General features: G+C 39.4%; 1 protein-coding gene and 1 long non-coding RNA gene across 3 annotated transcripts; one reads left to right on the forward strand and one right to left on the reverse strand.

Moving 5' to 3' along the window:
• Positions 1-251: 251 nt before the first annotated feature.
• On the forward strand, positions 252-9,061 carry LOC107279223 (uncharacterized). Its single transcript, XR_001540754.3, has 5 exons — positions 252-617; positions 789-1,100; positions 1,182-1,681; positions 3,013-3,125; positions 8,498-9,061. It is a non-coding gene; the product is annotated as an uncharacterized lncRNA (long non-coding RNA).
• On the reverse strand, positions 6,452-11,305 carry LOC4348206 (wall-associated receptor kinase 5). 2 transcript variants are annotated; one of them, XM_015759069.3, is made up of 5 exons: positions 10,807-11,305; positions 10,213-10,695; positions 8,537-9,028; positions 7,914-8,066; positions 6,452-7,830 (listed from the first exon to the last, which is right to left on the reverse strand). In XM_015759069.3, the coding sequence occupies exons 1-5, from the start codon at positions 11,288-11,290 to the stop codon at positions 6,572-6,574; spliced, it is 2,871 nt and encodes a 956-aa protein (XP_015614555.1). In that variant the 5' UTR covers positions 11,291-11,305; the 3' UTR covers positions 6,452-6,571. The 2 variants fall into 2 exon arrangements, with proteins under 2 accessions (XP_015614555.1, XP_015614554.1); XM_015759068.3 differs by having other exon boundaries at positions 10,213-11,305.
• Positions 11,306-12,189: the final 884 nt, after the last annotated feature.

The following is a 12,189-nucleotide window of genomic DNA, read 5'->3' on the forward strand; positions in this document are numbered from 1 at the left end:
ATACTGTCTCGGCATGGTGACCGATCTATCCCAATCACTTGATTTAAATATATATCGATATAAGGAGTATATATCGTTAATATCTACAGCCGTCGAGTAGATTTGGTTCTTTTTACTTATTCATGACTGCCGATCGATACACAAATGACATCGGCTCAAAGATAAATGATATGTCATCGGCATCTAGCCGATCGGCTATCATTTATAGATTTAACCACGATTTCTTTGTTTCTATTTCTTGTTGATTACAGGATCAAATCAACTGGCACGCTAATACATCCGAAGGCGAGCTTTGGACCTACACTGGAGTTAAGCAGATCTCCCAGGCCACGTGTATCCTGTCAACACGACGACTATGCGAGCTCCCAACCGCCGCCGCCTCCTTCCCCTCTCCTCTCCCCTCCCACCCCTGCTGCCGCCTGCTCTCTCCCCTTGACTCGCGACGACAGCGATGACGTGAGCTCGCCGGAAGGCTGCCTTCTCCCCTTCACAGTAGCCGCGAGCGGCTCCTCCTCCCTGTCGCCGTCTCGTACATAGGGGCGGGGGACCAAGAAGAAGGGATAAGGAAGAAATGCATCTGGAGCAGGGTATTTTGGTCATTTCACAAGCGAAGTCTGGTAAAAAAAAGCTCAAAACAACCCAAAGCAGCATTTTATTAAGGTGTATTATGTATAGAGTGGTATTTTTATAAGGTGGCATTCTGTTGAAGCCAGCTGCTCAAGAGTGGCATATTGTAAAATTTCTACAAAATCACCTGATCTTGCATCCCCTCTTCACGGACTTTGCAGTCGCATTCGCTCCGACGCCTCCCTCGCGGCTCCGCCGCACTGTCCGCACGAACCCGCCCCACACCATCCCGCCGGCCCGGCGACCGCGTCTTGCTCGCCATGGCCGCTGCGGGGTGCTTTGAGGACGGGATTAAGCTCACTCTCTGCTCCTGCTCCTACACCAGCATTCTACTATCTAAGCGGGTAAGGAAGAGTCCTCGAGGCAGATAGATTGGCCGATGCAGGTCAGGCGCCTGCTGGATGTAGCACGCTCATAGCGGGGCAAATCGATGAATTAATTAAGCATGGCGGAGAGGACGATCTCTACGCAAGGTGAGACGATGGGGTGGATCGTGGATGGATGCCTAACTTACTAATTTCTAGAACATTTATTTATATTTCTTGCCTGTGCAGGATGCCAGGGTGAGGGAGGCTAATGGATGAGGCATTTCGACAAGTAGATGTTATGCGTTATGTTATGCCCACAATATAGCTATCCCTGACTAACCGAAACAGTGAATTTTCAGAACTGGGCTGCATTTCGATGTGTTGTGTGCTATAATGCTCTGAAGGGCAGGTTCTGTGACATTTCTTATTGTGTCTTGGTCCTCAAGATGCTGCTTGATCCTGTTCTTGGAGAGAACTCAGCTGGATGTGTTTAGTTTTATACAGTCACAATGAGGGTAGACTCTCTGCAGTGCTGGGAAACTTCAGGTGTCACTGTGCCTAATAGATGTTGAGGGGATTGGATATGATGATCTGGAATTCAGTACTTCTATTCTGGTTCTTCATGGCTAGGGATTAATGTGCAGTTCTGCTAACTCTTGTTGATATGGTCAATGCCATGCTTATTGATGGTTTATAAAAAGTGAAAGTTTATTGTGGCAGATGAAAGAGCAAAAGATCTTTGAGAGGTATTGTGCCTCATCATCTTCTTTGTCGTATAAATATGCTTAGATGTACTGACTATGCTTGATAAAATATGCCGTAGAAGATTTATGTTTGATATTTGCATGTTGAATCAATTTGTTCAACGTGCCTTTCTGCGAGGGGTACTTTTGATGTGATATATCAATTTTTGTTATACACTGTACTTGATAATATGCAATAGTAAGATGGAAATTTTGGCTTATGTCGATTTTCTGACGTTGCCATGGATCGTTTTCTTGGATACAACATATGTTAACCAGTGATGGAGTAGTCTAATCATGCAAGGAACTAAAATGTTGACCTTCACCTAAGCTATTCAATTGGAAGTTCTGCATTGAAATTACTCAATTTTCAACCTGTCATTTGTTCAGTGATACCGTCTTTTGCACAGAGGACTGGATTTAGATTAAAGCCACCATGGCACATTTCTGTGCCTTTTCCCAAGAATTCAAGCTCAAATGTTTACATGATCTTGGTAGACAGAAATGATTCTTTGATGTATATTTTTCCCTTGAGGAAATCCCTATGCTGAATTCGTTGTGTCACCTGATTCTGATTCGGTGATTCCATTTCCAAGAGTAGAAATTTTGATGTGCCCCAGTTCCTCTGTAAATTCATCCGTACTTTTATTTTTTTGTATATCAGTGTTGATACCCACCGTGATTCTGTGGATGTCCAAAATATGAAATGTCTCTTAATTGCTACGTGCAGACAGTATGGGACATGGGTATGGGTAATATATTATGCATATAGGTACAGATAACATTGAAATTTTTCTACTAATCATTGAATGTATTTAAATTATATTGCTTTCATTGTCATGAATTAAGCAGGCGTGGAATGAAAATGTACTTGTAAAAATGGATTTTCCAAATGGATTTTCCAAATGTACTCTCAAGAAATTAGTATAGGTTATTAGGTTTAGAGGACACTACCATCAAATGGATTTTCCAAATAAAAATGAAGATGTGTGAATCATGTGGTGCTGATGATCTATCTGATTATATTTGTATTGATCCTAAAGCCAAGTTAGAGAAGAATAATAATCCATCTAATTGAAGTTCAAATTTTCTAGCAAAAACTGCATGGTTAAAGAAATGTTGGATTAGTGAATTATATTTTACGTTTTCTTTCAAGTATGGGTTTTAAACGATAAATTGTTTCATCATTTCCTGCACCACCTTCCTGGATCAGTATTGATGTCCATGCACTTTTGCCTGTTTCATGATCCCATTATTCTCCATCAATATCCGCATTCTCTACCTATTATGTGACACACCTGTCTTTCTTGTCTTTCTCTTTCCTTCCTCCCCAGGTACACATCTTGTCTTCGTCTACTCTGAGACACGGAGGATATAGCTAGGGAGCTCATGTGGTGTCACTATCTGGAAACACATGAGGGTTGGTTTCCTCTCTGACAGCACCAAGGTAAATCTCTCTACATGATTTTCGATAAATATAAAGTTCTTAATTTAGGCCGAATATTCTTCAATTGAAAATTTTGAAGTCCAAGAAGTTGAAGTATTTCTCAATCTGAGCATTTTCGTTATGGCTGCATTGGTCCATTCTTTCTTTTTCTGGAATACTGCATTAGTCCATTCCACCATGGATTTTGAATGCTCCATTCCATAATAATGTTATCACGGCTGCATAGAAGCTAGATCTTTGTTCAACCTAGTAAAATCACATCTAGGGGCTTGCTTTCTTAAGAAATGAGCACACCAAGGTAATCAGGCATGGATTACACCCACCAACACAAGAAATTTTGCCTATTGGAACTATAATAGTATGAGCCACTACCACTCAGTGTCCTCTATTGCCATGTAGTTGTAGTTTGTCTAGTACCAGACTACCATGTACCATAAATCTTCTATATGAAAAAAATAAAGTGTAACTGGGTACTATACAGTATACACTCATGAGCTAGTGCGGTAGTCATAGAGTGGATCTTAGGAGCTGAAGAGGGTTACAGGGGCAACAAAAAGGATAGTAACAAATCAATTTCCAAATATAAACCTAGAACTGGGCCTTCTTCTCCCCAAATGTTAACGAGTTATGGAATTAGTTGCAACATAGATCTTCTTGAGGTAGTGATGGCTGCCCAATTAGGTTGTTCAATTTTGTAGCTTGTATGGACAGATTCTGTGCATGCATTTAATGTTATGTTTGTTTCTCAAAGAAAAATAACTCTTTCCTTCTCTAATCAACTAAATAAACAAAGCATGGCAGATTAGTAAGGGTTGACCAATATTGAAATTTGGATCAATCTGTGTCAGTCTAGCAGACTAGCATCTTCTACTAACACAAATGAAGTGAACACCAAGAAGAACGTGCGTGAACACATATTCTTTTGCTGCGTGAAGCTGCAACTTTTTCTGATGTTCTCCTTCGTTCTATAGTTTAATTTGGCAAACAGATGTACCAAACTATGAGCTATTATTGTGCATCATCCGAGTTGGATATGCCATCCCACATCCACGAAATCATAGCTACATGGAAAACCCTTTTTATCCCTCGAGGGGATGTCCCCTCGTTTCTTGAATGCCACATAAATTGTTATGAAAAAATTGACAAGATAGATCAATATGTGATATATTACTCCAAAAACATACAATTTTAAATTTGACATCTAAATTTGCAACAAAAAGAAAGTAAGGATGAGCAAAAAGATGGAAATTGATATGAACATAAAAAAAACAAGCATGAGAATATGCATTGGCCTTTGGATTTCTATGGTTATGTTCATTGTACTAGACAACAGCAGGCTACTTTTGTGATTCAAAGAAATTACTCCATTTCTCCATTCCTACAGTATTTGTGTTATTCAAACAAATGATGCATTTAGCTCCTTTCCTATACTGGGCTCTGGAGGAGCTGAGGAGGTGACATTTTTTGCTGAAGAACTAGACTTTGCCAGATGCCCAGACCTATGTAGAACAGGAGTAACAGCAGTAACTTATGCCCTTGAGCCCTCCTTCCTCGATTACTAGCTGGAATAGCATCGGCATGTATTGCGCGGAGTGGATGTAGTGACTGGCAGCACCTCCTCGAGTAAAGGTTTTCACAGTAGGTTGATCAGAATTAGGATCCCAAATCGCTTGGGACACCAAACCATCACACCATGAATGAGGAAATGCATTAGCCTTGATTAATGAAACTACAAAATTTCTCGAATTGGATCCAAGTATCCAACTAAATCCGGGTATTGCGATGCATTACCACTTTAAAAGTTATACAATAGATTGTAACTAGTTTAATCCACTGAATATTGAGTAGTATTCTGCAATACTTTTGTTTTAATAAGTCCATCCATTGAAATGTCCCTGCAAAAGAAAGTCCATTCTCAATTCATTGAAATGTGGTTTTTGTAGAACATGATAAATTCTGCCATCAATAAGGACCTAGTTCTACGGTATGCCATCAACAAATGCAAATTTTGCAATACAACATCGTACAACGCATTTTGTTCCTTTTGTGCCATCGCTGTTATAGGATCTCTAAGTGATGCCTATTTGACCTTGTCAATTTTTATGCAACTCGAAATACCCCTTTGTACATGTTGAACTTCCATTCTTTCCCTACTCCTCAGCCACTTAGGCTACTAGTTGGCAGCCCTGGCACATGTGCAAGGGACAGTGCAGTCCCTACACCATTGGCAACCATCCCAGGTGGTGGCTCAAGCCACACCAACCCTATGCAACATCCAACCAAGGAGGCCATTCTAGGATCCAACAACTAAGCTCGAGAGGCACCTGGTCCTTGAGGGGTCATCCAACAATGCCATGCATGATCGAGGTATAAAGTATAAACCTTGGGCTGCGTCTCCCGAGATCGACGGAAAGTGATCAAAAGCATCCATGTGCAGCATCCATGTGGCCTGGACATGGATGGGGAAACCAGCATAGAAAAAAGCGGGGCTATGGTAGTGTTGGTATAAGGCACAAGCATGCATGTCAAGCCAGATGAATCCCATAGAAAACCACAATGATGGTTAAGAAACAACTCACAAGAAGAGAAAATTTTGCGAAGCTGGTGGCAAATCATCAAACTGAACCTCCAGAGATTACAAGAGAATGCTTTTACTTTGGATGAACTTCTCTAACTTTGTTTATGACTTAGCCTCTTGGGGACCTCCCACTTTAGCATTTATGTGCCTACTCCTAAATTAATAAACAGAAAAACCTAACCTACGGTCCGTTTGGTTGGAGGGAGTTTATAGGAGGGATTTGGAGTTTAGAGGGATAAGGCTATTAACTGATTTGTTTGGTTGGGATACATGGGAATTTTGGTGGGATGGGGATGAGGAATTGAGGAAGGAACTCCCTCCTTTTCAATACCTGGGTATGGGGTGGTAATTGAGAGGGAATTCCTCCTTTACTTTGCCTAAACAAATCTCAGCCATCCGTTTTCCTTAATGACCTAATCTTCAACAAAACTCCCTATCAATTTCCACCACCTCTACCAAACAAGATACCGGGATTAAAAATCAAATTCCCATCTTAATCTCACCATCAATTCTCTCGTGTAAACTCCTAATCCCCTTCCCTCGAGTTGCCAAACAAGTCGTAATAGGAATCCTAATCCTTTTGGATATAAAGAGATAAGTTATGAACCCTTTTATCTCTCCTTTTCCATGTCCTATAAGGATTAGAGTCATATAATACAACGTACAGGAAACTAATAGGAATGGCCTAAATGGAAGAAAATGACTTGTGCAACAGTACGTTAGACAATTTGCATTCATCAATAGCATATTGCAGAATTAGCTCCTTGTTGATGGCATATAGTATAATTTCTCATTTCAACATACATGACTGCAAGTACACAATACATATGCAAGTTAACTAAACACATCAGAAATAGGATAAACACATCTACCGTGGTAAGCTAGCAGATGACAAGAATTCTTGCTCCAAGCTATAGCATGATATTTGGAAGCGTTGAGATGCTGCATTAGCTCTATCAACATCCAAATTTGTTACTAATGGTTGTATCTCTGGGTCACTGGCTCCTTCAGTCAGAACAGTTTGAATCTCTTGGTCAATGGTTGGATCTACTTGAGATGAGTTCATCGTTTTTGTTCGCAGAAGCTGTAACGTCATCTCTACTTTCTTCATCGTGGGCCTTTCTTCACCTTTTAGCTTCAAGCACATCTCAGCAAGGGATGCAACTTCTTTGATATCTTCCTCATTTGCTTCTTCGAGAACTTGAGCATCGACCATATCTGTAATTGGCCTGGTTTTAATCTCTGAAAGGAAGTAACTACACAAATTTTGTTTCATCCCAGAGTTTATTGTAAAAATGGGTTGCTTTCTCAGAAGAAGTTCTAGGAGTACCACACCAAAACTATAGACATCACTCTTCTCATTTAGCTGCCTAGTTTGGTAATATTCTGGATCCAAGTAACCAAATGTACCCTGTACATTTGTGATGATATGGGTTTGATCGATGGGAACTGATCTTGAAGCACCAAAATCTGAAACTTTAGCAGTATAGTTTGCATCCAAGAGTATATTAGATGACTTCACATCACGGTGGAAGATGGAAATTGATGCTGCAGAGTGGAGATAATATAGAGCTCCAGCTGCTTCTGCTGCAATCCTTAGGCAGTCACCCCATGATAAATAGATTGTGCTACTGGAATCTGGATGAAGTAGTCCGAACAATGAACCATTGGGAATAAAATCATAGACTAATAAGGGGACCTCAGTTTCAAGACAGCATCCAAAGAGTTTAACAATATTTCGGTGATTTATCTGAGAAAGAATCGAAACCTCGTTGATGAAATCATTAATCTCGCATTCCCTTATAACTTTGGCCTTTTTAATAGCCACCACATGTTGGTTAGATAAGATACCTTTGTATACTGTTCCATGCCCTCCACGGCCAAGGATACGTGTGGTATCAAAGTTATTTGTCGCCTTTTTAAGCTCTTCTAAGGAGAAAATTTTTGTCTTCTCACTAGCATTTTCATCCGATGATATCAATTGTTCCAATAGAAGGCCCTGGTTCTTTCGGAAATACTTCGTCTGCAGTCTTTTCTGTGCATGTCTTTTCCATCTTCGAATGAGAACTATTCCACTTAATCCAAGAAGTAGCATTCCAAAGCCACTGCTAAGGCCAATTATAATACCTACAATGATAAAATCCCCTATGATATATATCAATGCACCCTCTACCAGTGTTGTTTGATCACTATAGGACATTAGGACTCACCTAAGTAGAAGCTTTTCTTTCTTATTGGAGTACACTGCATTCTTAAAATATCGTACTCGGTATGATCAGGGCACTTGGTGCAGCTGTAGTTTCCAACGGTATTCTTGCAAACTCCTTTACAAATTCCTGGTGTCTCTCGGCACTCGTCGATATCTGTAACCGGTAAACACATCTCAGTAAGGCAATATATAATTTTGAACAAAAAACTGTATTTATGTACCAAATAAAATATTGGCCACATGATTCTTTTTATCACACTAGAATGATAAATATTAAGAAAACATTGGGGACTTATGTATGTTTGATAGTCAGATAATTTCCATGAGGAACTCTTTGCTTTGTATGCAAGAACATCGTTCAATTTGTAGAAAATAAGAGAAATTGTGATTATTTAATAGTTAATTTAATAAAATTTACTGATCAGGATAAAAATATGACAGTAGGGAAGAGCAGCCACTCGAACATCATTTGAAATTTGATGTTTCAGCATTGGTGATTGGTATCGTTGACTCTGTTAGGCCATAATGGTCGATGTTTTTCGTTGTTTAAATATCAAAGATTTGAATTCAATGTGACCTTTGCAGCAATCATGTTTAATTTGGGGGATGAAGTTGGTGAATTACCTTCGCAGCCATCTAGGATGTATGGATTTCCACGATAACCAGGCAAGCAACTGCATCTGTAGCCAACATAACCATCCATGGAGCTAAGGACATTCAAGCAGGAGCTGCTGGTACTTACACATGCATATCCAGAAGTGTTGTGTTGCGCCTCTTGGCATGTCAGGTTGGCAACGGCCCATTGCACAGAGACTGATTCAAGAGGGTCAACAAATAGGTCTGGCTCATTATCAGAAGTCATCATTTCCATCATTATATTGAATAGTTGCTCCTCCAGCGATGAGTTGTGTTTGATGCCCAGAAGTCCTTCACTGACATTTATATACGTCACCTGAAAATAGTCATTGAACTTGAGGACCGAATTTGTCTTGTCGGAGCAGTTGAGCTGAAAACGTTTCCTTGCGGAGCAACCCTCTTCAAGGCCAAACGGAAACGGGACTGTGATTGTCCCACATTGTCGAGCGCAATTATGCTTTTCTGGTCTAGGGTTGTAACCTGGCATCAGTAAAAACTCCATGTTATGCCCCATCTCCAAGTGTTCTCGTTGTTTCTGGTAAAAGGGTATACATGTTGGAAACATAATCGTATACACATAAGCCTTCCTGTGTACATACCGTGCACACTAACAACAAATATCACCGAAAATTATAGATAAAATTGCACGGATACATTTTATCTTCAAATTAGATCTAAAAAGATATAATAAATTTGAGTTTAAAATTATCAAATTTTTATTTTTAGGTAAAAATATAATAAATTTGAGGTTAAGATTTTATATTGGGATATAATACTTTAGATTTTTCTGTGATATTTGTTAGTTGGTGTGCACGATGTTTACATGCAAAGCTTGTGTACATAGGATGTGATCGCATACATGTCCTAGTTGTATTTGTAAAAATGAGTGATGCATGTATTTACGCATAGATAAAGTGGATTAATAGTGCATTTTCATTTTGTACGAGAACATCAAAGTACTGTATAGTCATCTATTGTTGACCACAAAATATGGTATCGGTAAAAGAGAGATAATGTTTTCATTTCCAAAATGAATAAATGGAAATAATAAAATCCAGTATATACTGTTTATCCTAGTAGAAGGAAAAAAAAGTGGAAAATATGTTTGCCCCAGAAGTATATATTCACTAATTATGGGAGAAAATTCTATCTGCAAACCCAATTATCCCAGAAGTTCCCAAATTTTTTGACAAAAATGTCAAGTGGCTAAAAATATTCCGAGCTGATCTTCCTAGGGTGGAAACTGACAAGAACTTACTCGTGTGGTTGCTGAATAATTCGTTTTTTTGTCAGTTCCCTGGAATTAAAGAGGAATATACTTGATCCTGAATATGACATTCAATTGCTCCGTCAGCATATTACTTACCTCATCCTGTTCATTGCGTCAAATAGCATGGTGAAGACAAGAGAAAGGGTTACAAATTACAATCGGTCCCAACTCCCAAATGTCAGGTCAAAATCAGATGATTGTGCATGTTGATTTCAGACTTTCAGTACTAAAATCAAATGCTTGGATATTTAAAGTACTAAAACAGTGACTTTTGTTTTTTTAAATGTAATACGACGACAAGGTATATCTACTGACTACTGTAGATATAGAGGCCGGATTGCTATCCTTATCTTTTAAATTAATACGATAATTAAGGTATGGTGGAGAAAGTTACCGCTGTCATGCTTGCAACCATCAAGGATAAAAGGATTTCCCTTGTAGCCAGAATTGCATTGGCAGGCATAGCCAATATCTCTAAACACAGAAGTTATGCACCCACTGTGGTTGCTGACACAAGCGAAGTTATCTTCCATGTTTCTTGAGCATCTTGTTTGGTCAACAATACTCCAAACAAGTGGCGCCCCAATAGTTATGTTGATTCTATCCCATAGCATGCTGAGATTGGAGATTTTTCCAGCATTACTTGTCTCATGGCGAACAAACTGCAATTGTACAGCCTGAACTGGTGTTTCAGATAATACAGTACAACAGCCAGGGCCTTCACAGTCTTGCATGTACACCATGTCTGCAATCTCTTTGTTGGGACAAGCAACCATGCAAAGCAGTTTAGGAGTGTTGTCTTGGCCTATCAAGAATACATCCAAGTCGCAGCTGACGACAGTAATTATCATCATCTCTGAAATAGTAAAAGAAATCCCTGGGGCTTTCCATGTAAGGTTATAGACATCGACACCAGCTTTTATGGGGATGAGATGGTTAAATGCGACCATAAAGAAGTTGAAGTAGAAAAACTCAGCTATATCCTTACCGACGACCTCAATATTATCTATAACCTCCACGCTTTCGTTAATATGCAAGAGGAGTTTGGGAGGCTGAGTAGTGGCGTTGCATGTGAGACTGAAATCGGGATGGCGGAAACAACCATCTCCTATGCCGAAGGGATAGTCGAAGCTCAAGTTGCCGCATCGCTTTGGACAGTTAGCAAGTGTGGCAGCAGAGGGAAGGCTTGCATTAGATGATCTCCTATCATCACTACTATGATCCTGCAGTAAGGACCTTCTCTCAAACTTTCTTGCCGTAACCTCTCGGTACGGGGTGATCAGATGGCTATTTGAGAGGATTTGACTCAGTGCTACAGTTCCCTCGACTTCAGCTAACCCTAATAACACAAATGAAAGGAAAGCTAACATGATATTGAGGTGGCCCATCTGAACTCTTGCTACAGAGATACTCGATTCTCTCAAGTATAAAGTTTGGACTTGTCTACGTATGTTTAGTAACAACATAAGCATGTCTAGCTAAGCATGTGCTCTTTGGTCATGGTTGGCTCGCTATTTATAGCATAATGATAGCCGTCAACATCTAAGAAGAATTATCATACTGGAGCATACAGCGATGATTTATTTCATAGAATTAAATAAATTGCATTGGTGGGTGTGTGCGAACCAAAGGTAAAAAGGCATAACATGGCTAATCTTGTTTTTTTTTAATGGAATAGAATCCTGCAGGTTTTTCTCACGGAGCTATAGTAAATTATTAAAAAAAAGTTCCAAACACAATCACACCTTAAAAGAAAACATAAAGACATAAGGGAAATTCCAAACCGACAGAGGTGCACACCGGCACTAACACCAATATACATGAGAAGGATATTACGTACATATTACCTAGCTATGTACATCTATTTAAGTAAAAGGTATAATAAGGCATATTGATTATTAAAAAAAAGGCATATAAAAACTGAGGAATAATGCACGGGACAGAAACAGAAAGACGAAGTAAGCATGTCTCATGCCCTTCTCATATGTGTAACTAAAGTTCTAATCAGTAACAAGTAACAACTTACGTAAGATTAACCATACCGTGCCCTTTTTACCTTTGTCCACACGCACAGAGAAAGTTCATGTACAAAATAAGTGTTTTACTAGATTATATTCACCTAATAAGTCTATGTACGTACCGGCAATACAATTTACTCTATATTGAGATAGAGGAGGGTGCGTGTACTGTCGACTCAAGCTCCTCAAGCTCTTGGCAGGTACTTCTCCATTTATTTTTTAGTAGATAAATTATATTTATTCGCTTTTGTACATATGGTTGATTATTTGTCTTATTCAACCATTCATAGCTTCCTTGGCATGCCAACAAGCCAATTCAGCTTCTGTGTCTACATATGAGTGGATCGCCTCGA

This window comes from Oryza sativa, chromosome 10 (assembly GCF_034140825.1).
Source record: "Oryza sativa Japonica Group chromosome 10, ASM3414082v1".
In the NCBI taxonomy this organism is placed as follows: Eukaryota; Viridiplantae; Streptophyta; class Magnoliopsida; order Poales; family Poaceae; genus Oryza; species Oryza sativa.

Excerpts from the sequence above, each read along its gene's own strand:
- LOC4348206 (XM_015759068.3), bottom strand. The coding sequence starts at position 11,290 with ATGCTTATGTTGTTACTAAACATACGTAGACAAGTCCAAACTTTATAC. Across the intron at positions 9,029-10,212 it reads TGGTTGCAAGCATGACAGCG|GTTACAACCCTAGACCAGAA; the intron begins GTAACTTTCTCC and ends TACTGATGCCAG. Across the intron at positions 7,831-7,913 it reads AAAGAAAAGCTTCTACTTAG|GTATTATAATTGGCCTTAGC; the intron begins GTGAGTCCTAAT and ends TTATCATTGTAG.